Source organism: Pinus tabuliformis, chromosome 9, assembly GCF_031772625.1.
Source record: "Pinus tabuliformis cultivar Carrire ecotype Pingquan chromosome 9, CPIR1, whole genome shotgun sequence".
Lineage (NCBI taxonomy): Eukaryota > Viridiplantae > Streptophyta > Pinopsida > Pinales > Pinaceae > Pinus > Pinus tabuliformis.
Window position 1 is genome coordinate 1240410696 of NC_142307.1, and position 22479 is coordinate 1240433174.

The window sequence follows — 22479 nt, forward strand, 5'->3', positions numbered from 1 at the left end:
AGCTTCAAAGGACACGTGCTCAATGATCCTTTCAAATTTAAGGAGTGAAAAAAGATCGAAATGACTACTCAAGTACTCTAGGAAAAAAAGAATTACCAAGTAACTGTGAACTAAAATATATCAGGAAATAAATTTACCAAGGACTTGACATACTTGTAGGCAATCTCTCTGAATGTTTTTTTTGATGTATCATGTTTACAGGGTGGTAGAGTCAGCTTCCTATGGATAAATGTTTCCAACCAAGGAGGGTCTCGCTTCATATACTCGACGGTATGGGGAGCACAAGTCTATTCTAACACTATCTAATGCAAGAGTATTGTGAATGATAGTTGCTAAGTTTTATAAATTCCAAAACATGTCTCTAGCCTAGACCACTAAGTATGAGCGTCAATGTTTCAAATGCTCCTTAAATTTATTGAGGTAGATTTTAAAGCTAATATTTTGAATCAATTTTTAGTTCTGAGGGCTCAACGATGTCACTTACTCCTAGAATGCAACTAAATGATGAAAATGAAACTTTTTCATTCAATGAAGGCTATTCTACCAAAGGAAGAGAAACAACCAATCAATGCATCAAACAATCCAAAAGAATCAATACAAACTTTTCAACCCAATAAAATGTGATAGTGAATTATTTTGACTGATTCAACGAGTTTTATTTTATCTCTTTTTCAGACTTGTAAAAAATAAACAAAGAAGTGCCCCCTTGGAGTCATCTTTAATCTCTTTTCTGACTCTTGAAAAATGAAAAGATTATCGAGTACTTGTCGTTTCGAATTCGTTAAAGAAGATGAAATGATGTCTACTCAGTATAAGTTTAACCCTTTTTCGGACTGAGATAAACTATTGTACGAAAAAGGAATACCTTAGTCAAACATGGCTAAGAGTTTATCTTGGATATTGTTTTCTACCATTTTGGGTTCAAGAGATGATTTACGAAAAGGGACCTTTGGAGTTTTCTTTTCCGCTTTTTTTCACTCTATCTAAACATGAAAAAGGTGTCGAATTTCCCCTCCATCAGAATTTTAAAAATTAAATGACACAGGATGTATCACCATGACAAGACCGAGTTTCTCCTTCCTAGGGCTCATAAAACTTACTAGGATGGATTCATCCAAAGGATGAACTTATATGGCAAGCATATGTTATCCCCTTCAAGATTGCAATAAAAAATAATGTGGTACTCGCTAGAAATGGTGGGGGAAAAAGTGAAAGAGATCATCTCTTGTATTTTGTAAATACAACATGTTGCTCTTGACCATGACACTCATCTATTGCTCATGTCGAGTTTGGGACATCCTCACTTAGTCATTTTCCTTCCTGGGTTTTGGAAATCTATTTTCCCTCTCATATCATTATACCACTTCATCATCAAGACCTATGATCCTATGTTGAGTCAAATGTTGTGAAACTTTAGAGTCGTGTTACCGATATGTTCAAGAGAAGTCCTATCTACAGTTCTTTATGACTTATAAATGTTTGAATTTCTGTCATAGTCTTGGATCACACTTATCTACTCTACCACATCCTTTGTTCATGTTTATGATGTGGCATTCATTATGGCCCTCTTTTGATGGATCAATTCCTATCGACTTCAGCTCAGTATCTAGGAAGATGATCTAAAATATCCCTTCTAGTACCTTAGATCTTGCATGCCTCAATGGAAGGTTCTTTGAATTTGATTACAGGTTTGCATCATTGACCTTTGATTGTATGATTCCACGGGTTTCAACTTCCACTTCATTATTCACATTCGTGGATTGTACTGATTGTACCTTGAGAGGCATTTCCATTATTGGTTTTCTCTTGTGCATGTTAACGTTTACATCATTGAACGATAATTAGGTGGTTTTCTATAATGTTCGACTTTGACACATCTATTCACATGTTAGAATGTGTACATTGATCGAGTCGAGACAGAGCGTAAGACCCTAAATTTTCTCTAATAAAATATAGGTTGCATGGAGTTATGAGTTATTCATGATTGTACACATGTTTTCCTTTGTATGGATGGCTATGCCCATACCGTGGGTCCATATATATGATCCTATTTATTTGGATGGCTATGACCATACCGTGGATCCATACACATGATCCCTTCTATTCGAATGGTTGCGTCCATTCCATGGATTCATGCATCATTATATGCCTATTCATGTATCACTAGGCATGTCTATCAAAGATGTCAGATATGTATATGTATATGTATATGCTTGATTTGTAGGTCTCTTGACGGTGTTGTTCTAGTCCTTTCCTTGGCTTGTAAAGCCTCTCAGCCATCACTCCCTCTTTTGCCTTCATGCTTTAAGGGGCATATGTTACATAGTATTTTGTCACACCTCCTGTTCACTTCATGTTCCATACCTTGAAGTGCAAAAATGTTGACAACTGTGAATTATATCCATCATGATACATAGACAAAAACATCCCTGAACAACCAAAGGAAAACTGCCCTAAACCAATTCTGAGGAAGGTTAGCTAAAACCCTAATTTTTAGGGCCAATGCTCTTTGCTCAACTGCCTACCCGTGTTGATGGCAGGTTGCACTGCTTTGTTCTAGCGTTTCCAGCATAGGTTTTGATATTAAAACTCACATTGAACCTCTTCTTGCAGGTTTTCCCAAAATTGGGGAGAAGCTTCATATGCTAGAAACTTTGAGAACAACAAGCTAGATATTGGTTATTGGAGATATGGTGGAGCTCTCCCATTTGAAGCTCTTGATCTTATCATTATGGGCCCTCCCATTGAGATGTGGACCTTCCTCCTTCTCTTATGGATCCATAACTCCCTCTCCCTTCCTATAAATCAACTCCTTTCCATCCCCAAATGGTTGGTCATTGATTGCCTGCATTCCTATACTGAGCTTATGCCCAAATGCTGCCCATTGTAACTTGGAGAAGGAGTCCTTCAAGAGTCTTTGCTTGGACTTGGACATCCTCCAAAACGAGGTCTCTAACATCAAGGCATAGGTCATATGCTTCCCTTTTATCTTATTAATATATACATCTGATGTTCACTTTCCATAATTGTGTAAATGTTTATGTTTTTAGCTTAATACTCCTTGATCTATTAAGTAGTTTATGTTTGATGTACGCCATATATTCTCTTGTACCTTGTATTTCTCTTTGATCTTTATTGCAGGTACTCGGACGTGAAGAACAAGTAAGGAGGGAGCCTACAAGTGAAGGAATCAAATTCATCTCCAAAGGGTTGAGCGATTAGCATCAGAGTGAGGTAGGCCACTCTCTCTCTACATTTCATAAACATAAGTTAGGAAAGTGTATGTTAGTTTTTTTAGTTTGTTACTAGACCCACTCATTGGGTTAGAGAGATCGCCTCTGTCCGTAGAGGGGATTTTCCTTCACAACATATCTGGACCATTGGAGTCCCACCGTCTCAGCCATAGTGAGGGCCAGGTGACATTGTACCTCGTTCACATGGTTAGGACACATGGAGAAATCTAGTTGGAGGTGTCATGAAATTGGAGAACAGCTTGAGCATTGAGCAAGAGTTTCATCTAGGTGAGGGTTTGAACCTAGTGTTATATGGAATAACTCCAGTGATGAAGGATCATTAACATGTGTGTTTAACATTGATAACCAATGGTTGATATGTGGTTATCAACTGAAGCAGAGAAAGCCTTAAATTTAAACATAATTTGAACAAGATAAGGTCAATCATAAGAACTATGTTAGATACAAAAATATATTCATGCCATTTTTTTAAAAAGAAAATATAAAAAAAATTACTAAATAAGCTCTGCACCATATGCAGTGTTGAATTTTTACATTCAGGTATAATGGCATGTGATTTGTAATATAGGTATATGAAAAATGGTATTTGAGCACCAGATACCACACCGAGATTAAGAAAAAGGTACCACCATAGTTATAGAATAAGCGATAATAGACATAAATGTAACATATTGATGTTAATTGGTTTGTTTCATAGTGTGTGGAATTGAAGCAGATTGATGTAGAATGATGGAGAACTCTCCATCTATTATTGGTGGGGAGGATTTTTATGTGGAGTTGGGGGAAGGTAACACCTCATTACCTTCTCAGTTTGTGGATATGGTAAGAAATATGCAACAAGAATTAGCACAACTTTGGAGTAGTAATGAGCAGTTATTAAAAGCTAGTGAGGAACAGGAAAAGTTGATTAGAGAGTGGACCAAGAAATACAGCCACAGAAGTGTAGAGATAGAAGCATTAAAAAGAAAGAAGAGTGGGACATAATCTGAAAAATCTAAAAGTCGAGAGGAATCTGATCGTCATTCTCCAAAAACATGTAAAGGAAAGAAGAAGATGGAGTTACAGGGGGAGTTTAGGAAGATCAAACCCCCTACCTTTGACGGTGAAAGGGAGAAGGATGTGAAGGCATGATTGTTGAACATGATTAAGTATTTCTAGGTGTATGAGTATGAGAGAAATTTAAAGGTACGACTGGCTATTTATCAGCTACAGGGTAAACCTACCCTCTGGTGGGAAGAGGTAAAATGTGTGCAGCTACTAGAAGAGAAGATAATTTCATGGGAGGAATTCTAGAAACAGTTCATGATGCGGTATCTCAGTGAGTGCTAATATGATGATCGGGCCAAGGAATTTCATGAATTAAGGCTGGGACAACTGACCATGGACGCATTTATGGCTAAATTTACAAACTTGTTATGGTATGTACCATACCTTAAAGAGGAGAAGGCCAAAGTCCAATGGTTCCTAAATTGTTTTCCAGCCTCGTATAAGGAGAGAATTGAGTTTGATAACCCAAAATCTATGGGAGGGAGTGTAAAAAGACAAAAACCTTACTATCTTAAAAAATTTGGGAAAAATCATCAAAGGAAGAAGTTTGGCAAAGGAAACACACCTCTGCCTACACAGTCTTATACGATCTCGAAAACTACAAAATTTAATAGCAAGAAAAATAGCAGTACAAAGGAAAGAGAACCATTGAAATGTTGGGGTTGCAGTGAGCCACACTTTCTAAGGGATTTCCCACATAATCCCATGTATGAACAAAACATTTAGGCCATTCAGGAGACAACGATCATGAATGACATTGCCCAGAATATTCCTAGAATTAGCACAACATTGGAGGACAAACAAGCTGAGCATCATTGGACTATGATTGAAATCAAAGGTATGATACTAAACCAAATTGTGTCTATTTTAATTGATCTGGGGGCTAGTCTAAGTTATATCCATCCCCAAATTGTGGAAAAGTGTAATATGAAATTAGAAAAATTCAAGAATGCGTGGGTGGTTTAGTTGGAAACTAGTATTAAAAGAAAAATAACCAGTCAAATAAAACATTGGTCCCTTAATTTAGATGGTCATCCTACAACAACTGATTTAAATATTCTCCCTTTAGGATTTTACAATCTGTTGATAGGCATGGATTGGTTGGAAAAGCAAGAAGTTGTTATAAATTGTTTGGAGAAAATGGTTAGTTGTGTGGATCATAATGGACACACATGGGTAATAAATGGAAAGACAAAACCAGTATCAGTTCAAAAAATTTATGCATTACAACTGAAAAGAAGTGTAAGAAAGGGATTCCATCTATATATGGTACAGGTGGAAACTAGTGATAAAACAACAGAAAAAGGAAAATTAAATACTTTACCGATTATTAAGGAATTTCAAGATGTATTTCTAGAAGAAATTTGGGGGCAACCTCCACATAGGGACATATATTTTACCATTGTCTTAGTACCGGGTGTCATTCCTATGTCTACAGCCCCATATCAAATGAGCACCACAGAATTATTAGAATTAAAAATGTAATTATAGGAGCTCTTGAACAAGGGGTATATCATACTCAATGTCTCGCCATGGGGGGCACCGATACTTTTTGTCAAGAAAAAGGATGAAAAAATTAGAATGTGCATTGATTACCATAAGTTGAATAAATTAACAATAAAAAACAGGTATCCATTGCCACGAAGTGATGATCTATTTGATCAGGTGAGAGAGGCAACACTTTTCTCAAAAATTGTTTTAATAACTGGTTACCATCAACTCCGTATAAAGAATGAAGATATTCATAAAACAAACTTTAGAACCAGATATGGTCATTATGAGTTTGTTGTGTTACCTTTTGGACTCACGAATGCACCAAAAACCTTCATGTGCTTGATGAACAGTATATTGCACCCTTACCTTGATAAGTTTGTACTAGTGTTCATTGATGATATTTTAGTATATTCAAAGAATGCGGAGGAGCACAAAGAGCATTGGAATCTAGTATTACAAACATTAAGGGAACCTCAAGTATGAAAAACTTAGAAATGTGAGTTTTATAAAGATAGAATACAGTACTTGGGACATGTTATTTCAAAGGACGGACTATCAGTGGATCCTAAAATGATTGAGGCTATCATGAATTGACCCATACCAAAGAACGTAGTCACAATTCGCTCTTTTAAGGGAATTGCAGGATATTATCGGAGATTCATAGAAGCCTTCTCAAAACTAGCTTATCCCATCACCTCCTTGCAGAAAAAGGGTGTGAAATTTGATTGGGCAGCTCAATGTCAAGAAAGATTTGATAAGCTGAAACAATTGTTAACCACAACCCCCATATTCAAAATTGCAGATCCCAAAAAAGAAATCATTGTCCATACATATGCTTGTTTGGAAGGTCTTGGAGGAGTATTGATGCAGGATAAAGTTGTAATAGCTTACGGGTCTCTGAAGCTGAAAGTGCATGAGAAAAACTATGCAGTGTATGTTTTAGAACTAGCAGTAGTAATACATGCACTTAAAATGTGGAGACATTATTTTCTTGGAAAGAAATTTATACTAGTAACTAACCACATCAGTCTGAAGTATTTTTTCCAGCTAGCTGGACTTAAATGCTAGGCAAGCGAGATGGTTGGCATTCCTTAGTGATTTCAATTTTGAGATACGACACATAAAAGAAAAGGAAAAAAAACTAGCCTATGCTCTAAGCCGACATTCTCATGTTGCACTAGGGATATCCATTAGTAGTGTGAATAAATATTTCCTGGAATAGGTGAAGAAGTTAATACAACAAGATACTCAATACTTAGAAATTTAGAAAAAAATTTACAGCAAACAGGAGATTCAATATATGCTGAAAATTATGAAAAATTACTCACTTACCAGAATTGGTTGTATATTCCTAATGTGAGCACATTGAAAAAAAAATATTAGATGAGTATCATAGAAGACCTTACACAAGCCATCCCAGTTACCATAAAATGATTACTGCATTAAGGAAAAATTTGTTTTGGACGGGTATGAAGAGGGATGTAGCCGAGTATCTAGCAAGGTACATAGAATGCCAACAGGTGAAAGTGGAGCATCAACATCCACTAGGATTGTTGAACCCTCTACCGATACCTGAATGGACATGGGAAACAATTTCAATGGACTTTATCACTGGATTACCAAGGACAAAATGCCTGCATGATTCTATCATGGTGGTACTAGATGTGTTGACTAAAGAAACCACTTTATACCAGTGTATTCTACATTTGGGACTGCTTAGATATCTAGTATTTTCATGAGAGACATATTTTGCCTACATGGAATATCCAAGGTAATAGTGTCAGATAGAGATGCAATGTTTACCTCCAAGTTTTGGAAGGCATTATTTGGAGGTATGGGAACACAATTAAACTTTAGTAAAACATATCACCTGCAGACGGATGGGAAAATAGAAAGAACCAATAAAATTTTGGAGGATATGCTAAGAATGTATGTGATGAATCAACCTACCAAGTGGGAAGAATTTATGCATTTAGCAGAATTTTCATATAATAATAGTTACCAAACCTCCATTAAAATGAGCCCCTTTAAGGCTTTGTATGGAATAAAATGCAATACACCCTTGAGCTAGAGCCAACTAGAAGATAAGCTAATATTGGGTCCAGATGCCTTATAGGAGATGGTATAGATCATGCATAAAATTAGGCAACACATCAAAACAACACAAGATCGGCAGAAAAGTTATGCAAACAAAAAGAGAGTGCATAAATAATTCAACATCGGAGATCAAGTATATTTATGAGTAAAGCCCATAAAGAGTACTCTATGCACATGAACTTGTGCAAATTTGGCACCACGATTTTGTGGACCTTTTGAAATCCTAGATAGAGTAGGCCTAGTAGCTTATCAAATCACTTTACCTAGCCATATTAGAGTCCAAAATGTATTTCACGTGTCTTTATTAAAAAAATATGTTCATGATACTTCTCATGTGATTTATTGGAATCTGATATGGGTTGAACCCAAAGGAGACTTCCTCCCCGAGCCACTTTGTATCTTGGATTAGAGGGAAGCCATGCTCCAGAATCGAGACGTCACTCTGGTTAACGTGTACTGGAGGCACTTTACTCCTGAGGAGGCAACGTGGGAGTGGGAGGATAATATGAAAGAAGCCTAGCCATCATTGTTCCAGTAGAATCCAAAGAACCAAAAACATTGAGGATGGTGTTATTTTCGAGAGGGGGAAGATGTAATACCCCTATGTTGTTGTGAAAACATTTTATTTTGTATTGGTTATTGTGGGTATCTTGGTTGATTTAGTACAATGAACTAATTATGGAGGAAAAGATGATGTACTTTAAATAAATAAATTTGATGAATAAAGTTGTTACTTGTGTGGAAAGAAACACTAGAGTAAAAAGATGCTTGCTAAATCTGAATACCAATGGATTGGAACAGATATATTCCTTAAATAGATATACTCAGTTGAAGATAAATACTGAGAAAAGTACTGCAGGAGAGAAAAGCAGGGTTTATGAGGAAAAACAAAAGAAAGCCTAGGTTGAAGGGGGAGCAGATCCCTGAAAGGCTGGACGCTGCCAAGGAAATCTGCTGGAAAATAATCTTAAAAACACATTATGGGAATCATAGGGGGTTGTTGATTCCTAGAAATATCATCTTAGCTCGGGGGGGATCAGAGGTTGGTCCAAGGTTTGGTGGATCAGTGTTGTCTCAGGCACAATTTCAAACTAAACTATGGGTTAGAGGTTTTGATTATTGTTGTCAGTCGCACTATGAATTTGAGTTAATTAAATTTACCATATTGTTAGATTTAATTTTTTAATTGTTGTATTAGGTATTATGATTATTGTTGTCAGTTGCACCATGAATTTGAGTTAATTAAATTTACTGTATTGTTATATTTAATTTGTTAATTGTTGTATTAGAGATTATGACTATTGTTGTGAGTCGCATTATGAATTTGAGTTAATTAGATTTACTAAATTGTGAGATTTAATTTTTTAACTATTGTATTAGAGATTATGACTATTGTTGTTACTTGAACTAAGATTTAAGTTAATTATAATTGTGTTATCGTTCAATTTTATTGTTAACTTCTGTATGTGAATGTTCTTCGTAATGGTATTCTTGGTTTTTAAGAAGATAAATCCTTACTATGAGAATTTAATTGTGATGTTATGTATGCAAGAATATTTAGTGCTTTGATTAGGGGAATATAATTTTTATTGAATGTTGGAGTACTACAGCAAAGGTAGGGAGATATCAGGGTAGTGATTCGCCTACCGGTGGATTCCTGGGGTGAGGCTAGGATCAAAGTGACATGCAGAGTCGTAGTAATTTTCAGCAGCAACAACCGAGTGGGTGGAAAAGGTTAGATCAAGAGGTTAAGTGACACCAACAAAAATTCTTCCATTGGCTTCAACAAAACCCTCATCTAACTAGTAAACTAAATGTTACCCGAAGAGATCCCATATCATAATATCACATCCTAAACAAATATTTATAGGCAGTAAGATGTGGTATGTTTATTACATAAAATTATCATAAGCTAGGATGGTTGATCTCAAAAAGATCAATCTTTTGACCACCTTTCTCCTCACAGGGTAGCGTCAATTCTTAGGGCACAAAATCCTATTCACAAGCTATAGATTAATTATATTCCTAGGTTGTAGATTAATTATAGTTATTGGTTGCAGATTAATTGGGTAGTAATTCTCGATACTAATTGTAGATCTTATAGCATCATAATATTAATTTACCAATGGTGAATATTTCGGCGTAGTATATTGTTGAGCGTATAAAAAAGTGATGCTAGAAGCAACGTTAGGGTTGGAAAAGAAAGGCAGAAGCATACTTTGCAAGGAGGCTGCTTGACTATGAAAACTCAAGCCAAGATCTTATGAACTCAAAGAAAAAATTTCTCTAGAATAACATGCACCAACATATTGACATTCACAGAAATACAGTTCCTCTTTAAACTAGATATTACTACAGAACTGTAGATGGATTAAAATTATAAACTTAGCTTGGGCCTATAGTAACCAACAATAGTGTAAAAGTGACGGAAAACTCATTGATAAGCTAAAGCGCTAATCCAATTACAGATAGAGAGCATCGCTTACGCTTATGATAAATATCTAACATATATACAAAGGGAAAATGGTTATACAAATTAACTAAGTAGAGAGCATGACATACTTGCATACACATAAAGGACATGTGATTAAGAAACTGGAAGGGTGGTTCACACTAATTCAACCTTCATCTTTACATGGTAACGAAAATGAGTATTCATTTTAGGTAACGAGGATGAGAACAAAATACATCCTTATCATCATTTTTCAAAAATAGTAAAAGCTGATAGTTATAATCAATTCTAGAACAAGATATAGTCTTATCATCATTCTGAAAACATATTAGCAACATATATCTATTTCAGTTAACCAAACCGAGAATCGAATACACTATTATCCTCAATTTGCAATCATAGCAGCAACATATATTCATTCCAAATCATAACCCAAAAATAAAAATGTACCTTTATCCCCAATATGTGACGTAACATAAACATAACATGGAGTTGTAAATACAAAAAAAGAGCACAATAATTACTGAAACTTTTGATATGGGAATTTCTCCATTAGTGGACATTGTCACAGTGTCGGTCATATTAAATGTGGCACATATAAATATTTCCACAGAAGAAAAGGAAAATAAAAACCTTGAACAAGGATTCAAGTTATGATAGGAATCAAAGTACAGTATATACAATGAGAGTCCTGAGAGTGCTTCGCTCTTTAACCTTAAATCGAATAAGACCCATTCAACAGCAACAATTGGATACATAGTCAGGAGTTCCAGAATAGAAAACCTTAAAACTAGTCTAGGAAACCTTGGAGTTTCCCCTGTCCATCCATTACAGTAAGGCAGTCTGGAAAGGAAGGGGTTGTGTAAAGTAATCGACTTGGAAGTAACAGGTGATGAATTAGTACTCATTGTGCCATGGAAACCCAAGTACGTAGCTAAAGAAGAATGGCATGAGTATAACTGCCATAGTAAGCCACGAGAAACGTTAAAATTAGAGGATAGTAACAACTCCAAATGGAATTAAAGAAATGAAACCCCAGGAGTGAAGAGAGGAGGTAGTACCTGTGTATGGGTCGCACAGTAGAACCTCATCCAGGTAGCCAAACCTTCACATCAAAAGCCAACATGAAATGTGTTAATGTAAATGAGCGCAAGAAATGATTTAAGAAGTGAATCATGCTTGCAGGGGAAAATCTTTAATTGTGACACTGGAGGTCATATGTTGGTCATGAGAGTTCTAGGGTAGCCTTGTAGAAACCCTCAGTCCATTCCTGTGGAAGAAAAAAAAACTAAGGGGAGATTAGAACCGCGCTGAAATTAAAGGGGTTAATCAAATATCTTGGAATTCCAAGAAGTAAACGAGAACTAAGATTACCTGGGCAAGTGAAGTTGGCACGAAGATCCTCCAATGTTTCCAACTGTAATCGCAACAATGGTATTTTGGAAAATGCATAAATTAGGGGCCAAACAAACCACCTTTATGCTAGACTAACCTCAAGTCGTGGAAAGGCCTAGTGCAATAGGGGCACTCTACAACAGATGCTGGCAATAACAGAGGCATACCATGGGGGTAGAATATGAAGCCACCGAGTATTGTTGCAGAGTTCTCGGCACTAGTGGCAAAACGAAAAACCAAAAGAGTGGTGGGAGAACTTAGCAAGTGTTAGGGTTTGAATGAAATGTCTTACACCATTGATGAGGGAGAGGAGATCTGGACCTTTGGAGTCCCATCGTCTCATCCACATTAAGGGCCAGGTGACACTGTAACCCATTCACATGGCCAAGACGTGTGGAGAAATCCAGTCGGAGGTGTGGTGAAAGTGGAGAACAACTACAGCATTGAGCGAGAGTTTCATCCAGGTGAGGGTTTGAATGGAGTGTTATAGGAAATAACTCTAGCAATGAAGGACCATGAACATGTGCATTTAACGTTGGGAACCAATGGTTGGTATGTCATTATTAACCTTAAAACATGGGTGATCATATAGCTAGGGACTTTGAACCAATTAAAAGGAATATAGTGAGAGGAAGCTATATATGACATGTAGAGCACTATAACCACACTTAGATATGTAGGGCTAGATCAAACATGAGGTTGGTCTGAGCCCTAAGCCCTAAGCAAAGAAAGCCTCAACTTTAAACATAAGTCGAACAAGATAAGGACAACCATAAGCACCATGTTAGATACAAATATATATTCATGCCATTTTGTTAAAAAAAAAAAATACCAAATAATGGGTGCACCATATGCAGTGTTGAATTTTTGCATTCAGGTATAATGGAGTGTGATTTGTAAGATAGGTATCTTGACAAATGCGTAACGTAAATTAATGTAAACATTTTAACTTGTGAAAATAAAACAAAATAAAAATAACCTTATAAAATTAAATAATAAAAAAATAAAAGTGACCCATGGTATTGATCCATTGTTTTAAGAATCCAATGTATTCATGTGAATATAACCTATTTATGGGGGAATTAAACTAGCCTAGATCCATATTAGTTTGATGTTATATTTAGATACATAATTAGTTGTAGAAAATGATGGTGTTGAATCCATGTAGCTATTTGAGTTGGGCATTTGTCTGGTTCAGAGGTGGGAGAAATATTTGAGGTTTGAAAGTAAACAAACTCTACTATAAAGTTAGCATGGTCGAAGGGAAATATTGAGTAAAATGTAATATTAGGGTGAGTTGTGATGGGAGATATTAGGTAAAATATAATAATATTACATTTTAATAAGTGTTTTCCCACCCATGCTGACCTTTTATTGAGTGGGGGTGGTAATAAATATTGTAGTATTATATTTTATCCAAGATTTCCCCTCACCCAATTCATTTTTTATTAAAAAGTTTATTTACATTTGATATTCATAAATAAACTTAACTCCTATGTAAACATTTGATCACAATATAATAGAGATGTTATATTGTTTAACATTTTGACTTGCTAAAAATAAAATAAAAAACATAAAAATAATAATTACATTTTTATTTATAAAATTTTAATTAATTATAATTATTAATCTAAATGACTCTTAACCCTAAAGGCCGAGAAGAATAAAATTTCTGTATCTTTTAAAATATCGTAAGAAAATCAAGATTGTGGAAGTGTGTGTCGATTACGGAGCATCCATAGGTGTGACCCACTGCTGTGTATGATGCGAAGGCATGGTAACATCTTTCGTCGATGAACAATAGTTAGTAATGGCTTCGACAAAGAGGACGCCCTTTCCCATGTAGTCTACCTGCGGTGTTCCGGCGACCATGGGTACTCCTTATACAGGTCGCTCAACTTTGGTGCAGTATTTCTCTATGAAGGCTATCCATTGATAAATCCTAAGTTACCATGTTCAAATATGCTACAGTCCGCTAGAACAAAAGAACATGGGAGTAGCCTATCGAAATCGATGACATCTTATCATTTGGACCGGCTGGAGTTTCATATGTGTGAACGGGGAGAGTTGATCAGGTTTTGACGACTTCTAATTTATTCAAGATAATTATTATAAAAAGAAAGGTTTATATATATATTGGAGTTGTGTTTTTCTTTTCTTTTAAGAAAAGGCTATTGAATATATATATTTTAACCAGAGTAAAAGAGATTTAGATTTGGAGCGGAATATATATATTTTAACCAGAGTAAAAGAGATTTAGATTTGGAGCTAAATATTTGGACAATATTTTTAGTGTCAGTTTTTTTTATTTTTTGGTAATGGAAAGAATTTTAAATTGTAGTTGTGGTAAAAAAAAGCAGAGATTGATATTATGGTGGAGTTAAGGGTGATAGAGTTCTTTATTCTGTATAATTATTATATATAGAAAAATAAAATGTTACAGATGTTATAATCTAAGGCATTACGACAAATGTTAAGTGAAAACAAACAGATTTTATTAAAAAAAAATAGTTGAAAGGTTTTGTAATAAACAAGATGGAAGGGATGAGGTTGATTGGGTTGCATATTTCAAACAACTTACTATTTAATTTTGAAGAATGTATCACTCCGAAATAAAGTTGGGATGAGCTGGCTTCTGTCCCAATTAAAAGCATATAAAGAAGATGAAGGGATGAGGTTGATTGAGTTGCATATTTCAAACAACTTACTATTTAATCTTGAAGAATGTATTAAAGATCCGATGAGCTGGCTTATGTCCCAATTAAAAGCATGTATCAAGGAGAAAAATGAAGTAAACTATTTCTTTTGATCTTTTTAAAATTAAAAGATCATTTTCAGGTTTTCTCATCTACTTTTTATGCAACAAGTGAGTCCTTGGTGAATCGTTCAAATACCAAGCTTTGAGACATTTTGTGATTGTCTCATGAGATTATAGCTAGATGTTCTCTCTAGCTCTTCAAATCAAGCTTTGGTGGCTCATAACTCATGTGAATATAAACCCTAGTCTTAAAAAACAATATTTTACTGAAGTTCAAAAGTCTCTCTTCAAGCCTCAGCAAAATATTAAATAAAAATCTTTTAAATCTTACACTGGGATATATGGGTATTTTTACACTCTTACCTCATTTAGTAACTACCTAATAATTACCCATTTACCCAATCAAACCAAATTCTATTTTATAATACAAAATATTAAATATTACCATTTAATACTCCAAAATTTTGAATAAAAAAATCCACCCAAAAAGATAACAAAAATTTTCCCAGATTTTTCTAAAATTTGATGAATATACTACACATATTTTCAAATTATAAATTTATAAGTTACATATCACACATAAAGGATAAATGAATAGATCGAGGATATACAAAGGATAAATGACAATAGTATTTTCTGTGCGATAGAATGTAAACATAATGATAAAGAGATGAAAAATCTATGTTAATGCAATTTCTCTTCATATTAGTGTGCGTAAGTTTTATCTTTTTTGAAAGATATTTACATATGCTCATACTCTACTTTACAAACTCCTCTTTCTAAATAGCCTAATCTATAGCTTCTGTTATACATCATAAGCTATAAATTATTGCAGATTTAGGAATCTACTTTGCAAAATCTCATAGTATAAAAGATCAACCAGCGTTAACCTTCATTAATGGGTAACAGTATGCCATCTCCTAGATCCGGAAGAGTCTGAAAATTACAGTGGCCACAAGAAATTAATAATTCTGATTGGGAATCTGCTCTGCCTCCTGTATTGATCCGTGAACCCAATATCCGATACCGAACTTGAATTGGCGTATTAATCGAAGAACTGAATCGAACTGCCGAATATTGAAATTTTTTCGGTCAATTCGACCGAATTTGGTAACTATGTTTAATTGTACATTTCTCCATGCAATTACCAATATTAATGATCTACCGAAGCATGGGAATTCAATTACAGCAACTTCCGACTCAGTTTTGTGGTTGCCTTTCGATCCGGGGATTCAGACGATTTGGAACGGATGCTTGACTTTGCCTTGGACAAATCGGACTCCGATTTCTTGATCACATTGCCGGATCTGCTTTTCTGAGAGTCACACATGCTCGATAAAGATATTCCTGTCAAAATTATGCCTCAAATTTATTATTATGTAAATACTTAAAATGAATGGTTGAGATCAGAAGAAAGGGGATCTGTGGGACCCACCTTCTCCTGCAGCGAGATTGACATACAGATCGACGATGTTGGGGCAATTGCGGCGGCACTTGGAGGAGCAAAACTTGGTACTAAATTGCGGTTCGTGTAGAGAATCGGTGGACATTCCAACAGCCATCCGTTCCAAGCCGCACGCACTTACGCACTCCTCGCTTTCGATCCATCCCACCATTTTCTCCACCATCACAACCGATGACTAATGATATATATATGCGCAATAATTGTTAGTCTTTCAAAAAAATTATGATCATCTCTAATAACGTATCTACTAACACTGCTAGTTGTGTAATCTGAGGATTTTATGATTGAAGACGTCGACAATCAAAAGGTACCTGGCATTGATATTGCAAGGTGCCGTCATTCATTACATCCTTCTCGAGCACACATCTATTACCAGACGAGGAAACAGAGAAAGCGCAGAGTTCCACAGGAAGCTCCTCGCACTTGATAATGGCGCCTGAACACATACAGTACAGCACCCCAAGATATTAACTATGTGATGCCTGCAAGACCTCTATGATTAATCCAATGATTATTACAAACTGTAAGGAAATGATATATCAAGAACAACACTAAGAGAGATCAAAGAACGCACTCTGCACTCCATGCACGGTAATGGCTATGAATATGATGAGGGAAAATATGCAGGAGGATGGGCATGCAGCATGTATGGGTTCGGTAAAAGCCATCTCTACTGAGAGACAATACACTGGCTCTGAGCTCTGTTGAGAAAAACCAACCCAATCAGCTGAGCTCTTTATCGTCAGTGAGGTTGCAGGTGTGGCTGAGAGTGAGAATGAAATGATGTATTTATTATAGCGTCAGGCCATAGCGGGGATGAGTCTTTCAAAGTTGGCAACAAGCGAAAGAGTATTTTTGACGTATGGAACAGGTATGCTCTTTTCCTCCACAAATCACGGCGAAGTTAGTAGGGCTGTGGCTCTCAGGTCTGTGACAGCATCAACGACTTAATGCGCCAACAAGTTTGGAGTTCCATTCGTCTCTTGAATGGCACGTTCCCATTGTCATCCGCGGTTCCTTTCTCCTCTCTCAAAGCAAAATTGGTGATAGTAAATTCCTTCACTATTCTCTATTTTTGCTCTGAAAGTCAAAATGGGTGATAATATATTCATTTCATTTGGAATCCTAATCTGTTGTGTGGTCAAAATGGAGGAGGAACATGATACATAAAAGGTTGGTAGTGAGGTTGATGTGACATCATATATATATACTATTAGCATTTAAATTTCAAAATGTGAGTGATTGAAGTCAGGGGTTAATAACAAGAAATATGTAATTGAACATTTCGTTTGCACCAATCATTCTTGAATGCGCTCATGATACAATAAGACAATATCACTTAGAAAATGATAATATAATAAAATCTGATATAATATAAAGTAGAGAAGGGATGTTGTCACACTACTAAATAATTACATCACAAAGAAGCGTCACCCAAAAAAAGCGCATTATGCATAAGGGTGGATTGGGTTAAGCTTATTGCATCACAAAGAAGCATCATGTATAAGAGTGGATTGTGTAAAGCATTATGTATGTGCGTGGATTGTATAATGGTGAAGGGAGGAAATGTGTTCAAAATATTTCAATGAAAAGTTAAATATAATTTCTAAAAATTTAATAAGTTATTGGTTTTAACTAGCAATTGCACTAGATGTTGTAAATGAAATGTTATAAGGCATAAATTCGAAAAGCATCGTGGCATATAAAAAATTGTTGAAGATAAAAATTAGTAAACAAAATGCTAAAAATAAATTCTAGAACAATCTCGACATAAAAAAAATCATCCAAGATAAAAATTAGTAAACAAAATGTTATTCAACAGTCTTAAACCATAATCAACAATTTCATGTGAGTTATTAAATCCTTAAAAATGTCCATTGTGAGTAGCATATCTCTCTGAAGTGACAATTCATTCAATAGTGGAGAAACTCTTGGAGGTCCTTGTGACCCAACTGAAATTTGATAATCCTTGCCATATACAAAAAGTTCGGGTAATAAACCATTATAGGAAAAATCACGTGAGAAATTTTTGGGTCCTGTCTTTTCAAGCATCTAATAACAGCTTAAACCACCTGAAATTTGAGAATTATATTATGTTTTTTGTGGAGCATAACCATACCAATTTTTACCATACCAAAACCTAGAATCTCGATTTTGGCGACTAGCTAAGGTATCTCCTTCTAAAACATTGTGAAATTTTGATTGACACCATAGTTATAAGCCAATGTTTTAGATGCAAAATATTTTGGTTGTGTTGGTTCTAGAAAGGGGCTCACCCCTAGCTATTCAAGCATCTGTGAGAGATCCTTATCATAATTAGCACCATTAATTTGACTTGAACCACTGGCTTTAGGCATTATGTTGAAAAAGTCATCAGATGCACCACTGCTAAAGTAAGTAAATGGTTGACTGCTTGAGAGACTCGTGCATTTATTACCATTTGAAAAGGGAGTAAACAATGTTGAAGACATAGTACTAGGAGTTGGTGAAGAGGAAAAATGAAAAGAATTAAGTGAAGAACTATAAATGGCATCATCTACCTTCAATGAGTGTTCAATTTGCTAGGAAAATGGATAGTTTTTATCAGTAATAGAGCTCAGACAATTTTCCAAAATACAGCTTTCATGAATGGCAGGAAAAATGTTTGAATTATTTTGAAAATATTTTATTTGATCACTTTTTGGAATCAACTTGTTATTCTCCAGCAAATAACCTGCAGGTTGGTAAGCAAAGGGTTGCAGGGATTAAGGACCATCCCTAACCAATGAATAGGGGATCTCAACAGATGAAGATGGCTAGTATTCTTCCTAACATATAATCAATTATTGTTTCTCTAGACTATCAATGTAAATAAAATCGTCAAACAAAAGGGATGAACAATCACAAGTTTTGGATTGTTTCTATATATATTATTTGATGCATCAGAAACTGCCAAGTTCACATAAGCACATTTACCAAAGATAAAAATAATTACTTGAAAATAAGGTGCAGTATGAACATCATAATAGCAATGCAAGAAAAAAACCCACATAACAACTAGTAAAGATGTATTGCACAACTGTCCATAAGCTATATTCTTTAGACCACTAAGCACCTAACCTTATATTGAATAATATAGCTTTTGACAATGTTGTTTTCTTTATGTGGAAAGGATGGTTGGGAAGAACTTGTTAGGAAAAAATCTGACATCAAAATTTAAGAAAACAATCATAATCAAAATTAATGATTATAAATAAGCTTGAATTAAAGAAGCCATTCTTGCTGACCATTCAAAAATTGTCTTTTGATGGAGCATGACCAATAATGCAACCTCCAACACAATCACTACGTGATTATGCCTCCATTTCATCTAGGATTAATGAACTAGCAATGTTTCTCCACAGGTATTCAAATCCACGTTTTTGGTGAGCAATCATTTTCTCGTCTAAGACCAAAATTATTTTCCATACAGAATTAGGCTTCTCAGACAAATCATGAGACTAGATGGATGGGAATCCCTGTAAGGAATCCAAAATGGAAATTTCCATGTCTCTAGAACAATTATCCTTGTGCACTTGATAACTTGATATGCTTATGATTCTTCCTGAATTCCATACTACGTTGAAAGGTACAAATGGAATATCAGTTGATTTAGGGTCAGAGAAGATGCAATAACATCCTTTTCTTATTTTGACCAAAATTTAACCACAAACAAAACTATTTTTGATGTCCAATGGCAAAGTATCCATATCATTTGTTTACTTACAAATGGCTCAAAGATGTTATTTATCTCTACTTCTTCATCCAAGACAAACTCGTGCCCATCAATGCACAAATGATTGTCTTCATATTATGTATTTACTTCCATCTAGTAGCTTGGTATTGTTGTGTATATTGAGTCCTATGCCAATCAACCAATGGAAGACTATCAACATAAACAAAATCATCAAACAAAAAGGATGAGCAATCATAATTTCTGGATTTCTTTTGTGCATATTAATAAAGTACCTCTCTAATGTATCTTCTGTAATATTTTTCCTTGTTGACAAGACTCACTAATTTGATTATTAAAATAGATTGATATCAGAGCTACATAAACACAAGGCAAGTCCCTCAAATAATTAACACTATCGCTCCCACTCTCTGTTTCTATGTACATATCCTTGGCTATACCCACAAACTGGCACTGAGATGAATCTTCAACAATAAATAAGTGTAAAATATTTGAGTGATCTTTCCTTCTTATCAGCTAGGGTGGATTTGTTTTACCACCCAAATCATTTTTCTCAAGAGTTTCACCCTTAACACTCTAAAACTAATAAGAGATGTCCAAATGAATATGATGAAATGATTATGCATGTCATGAGTGAGTTTCAATCTCTCTTTTATCATCAAAATAATATGGGTCTCTCTTTTATAATTTTTTTCTTTTGGAGTGATTATTCTGAGAGAGACATTGCAGTCTTGATTTACTGAGATTACTTTCCCTCAATCAACTACAAATTAAGATACTACAAAATCTACTAGCTTTCCAAAACTACTCTTCAATTTCCTTTTCGTGATTTCCAAAATCTCCTCTAAGGATCAATAATCTAATCAATAATGATCCATAATAAAAGATTAATAAATCAAAATAATAGATAATGAATAAGAATTTAAAATTATTCATATATTGAAAATTTTGATATAATCTACCTGCACTATTACAGTTGAATAAACAACATTCATCGTCAACCAATTGTGCCAACGAAAATTTTATTAAATTCAACTATTTAAATTAACTCCTTAATGCATAGGAAACAACATACTGGATCAAGCAACTATTTACCAGTCGATCCAAGTACTCGTACCCAAGATGCATTAATTAATTTTTCTGTCTGCCTGTGAGCATGCCTTGCATGATTAAACTTTCCACCATTATCTCTGCATTAAATTTTGTATCCTCGGGAAAGGAAACATAGTAGAGAAAACAAATCTTCAATTCATCAGACAAAACATTATAACTATACCTTAGTTTTGTATCAAACTTCCTTTCAAAATCTTGATCTGTATTTCCCATCAGAGTTAAAGCACAATGTCAGTCCTCTTCATTCTTTTTGGAAGCCATCACTTCACCAACTGCATTTACAACTAATGGCAAACGTTCACATCCCTTGGCAATTTGTCTGGAAATAGCTTCTATATTTCTGTTGAGAGCAACTAGGTCATTTGTAAAAGATTTTCTCTTGAACAACTCCCACGCTTCCTCTTTGAAAAGGGGTTCTATCTTTAAGGAGGATTGATTTTCCCCCATCGCTCCAATCCTCATGTGCTGCGAGTTGAGACCAAGACTTTGTTTCCCTTATCATTTCCAAATTTGATCCCTACTTCATCAAAATCAATGTGCTCCCACACATCATCCATAATGAGAAGAAATATTTTCTTCTGAAGAGATGTAGACAATACCATCTTCCGCAGATCATTTTCGAAGCTTTCGTCAATTTTCAAATCCAGTGCCTTAGCAATGGAATTCTACAAGTTTCCAATATTATAATTCTAAGAAAAAGTAATCCAGATGACATCATCAAAGATACAACTCACCTCCCTGAAATGGTTAAATATGAGTTGGAGGGACTTTTTTCGAACCCCACCCATATTGCACACACCAACCACAGTTGGATAAGTAGGTTGGGTAAGCCATTTCTGCAGTCATGCCTGATCAAATTTCATATGGAAGCCAATGAAGTCGGCGACTGGGACAGGTTGACGAAGGACTGACTTTGGCTCAAATGCTACAGTAGGCACAATCTGCTCCACATCGGCAAGAATTTGAGGGTCATCTTTAATCCGTTGAAAGTGGTCATCGAATGTTGTCTTCCATTCTCTACATTTTCTACGAACTAAAATAACCTAAACAATGCATCATACGTGATGATGCCTCCATTTCATCTCGGATTAACGAACCAACAACGTTTCTCCACGGGAATTAAAATCCCCATTTTTTGTCCAACTCCAGAATTATCATCGACAGCTTCTAGTATTCTTTCTGCAATCTAAAGAGAACTATTTTGCTGATGAAGACGCTTATGGGAGTTATATGGACTTTTAAATCCTTGAATGTACATGTTTTCAACTTATGCCAATGTTTCAAATGCAGTTTCAAATAGGTCAGCGATGGTAGGTGCAATCATGTTACTGAAAGCCATGATGGCGTGGATGCAAAATTTGAGAAGTTCATATGAGGAAACTTTTGTCCTGGGGGATGAAGTTCACATTCATAAAACTGACTCGGCTTTCAAATTTAGTATTTTCATACCAAATTTTTACTATTAGCCACATGGAAATATAATCATGTTAGCTAGAGCCTTGACAACTAAGTATTTTCCTTCAACTAATATGAAATATTCACTACAGAATGGAAGCCTTTAGAATGCAGTGGACATATTTCAAAATGGAATATTTTCCTAATCGACGACATGCTTCAAAGACATTTTGTCTATCAATCCAAATGCAACTATGGAGATGAAAAGGGGTATATACTATACTTCTTTCGGTTGGT

The 22479-nt window shown here is 35.2% G+C and overlaps 1 protein-coding gene across 1 annotated transcript; it reads right to left on the reverse strand.

Annotated features, from left to right (window-relative positions):
• Positions 1-15215: 15215 nt before the first annotated feature.
• On the reverse strand, positions 15216-16707 carry LOC149153052 (uncharacterized). Its single transcript, XM_089445278.1, has 4 exons — positions 16537-16707; positions 16274-16398; positions 15933-16137; positions 15216-15844 (listed from the first exon to the last, which is right to left on the reverse strand). Exons 1-4 carry the CDS (start codon positions 16628-16630, stop codon positions 15681-15683), a joined length of 588 nt encoding a protein of 195 aa, XP_089301404.1. The 5' UTR covers positions 16631-16707; the 3' UTR covers positions 15216-15680.
• Between the last annotated feature and the right edge of the window lie 5772 nt (positions 16708-22479).

Coding starts and splice junctions, on each gene's coding strand:
- LOC149153052 (XM_089445278.1), bottom strand. CDS start 16,630: ATGGCTTTTACCGAACCCATACATGCTGCATGCCCATCCTCCTGCATA. Junction 16,138..16,273: donor CCTTGCAATATCAATGCCAG/GTACCTTTTGAT, acceptor ATATATCATTAG/TCATCGGTTGTGATGGTGGA. Junction 15,845..15,932: donor CAATCTCGCTGCAGGAGAAG/GTGGGTCCCACA, acceptor TAATTTTGACAG/GAATATCTTTATCGAGCATG.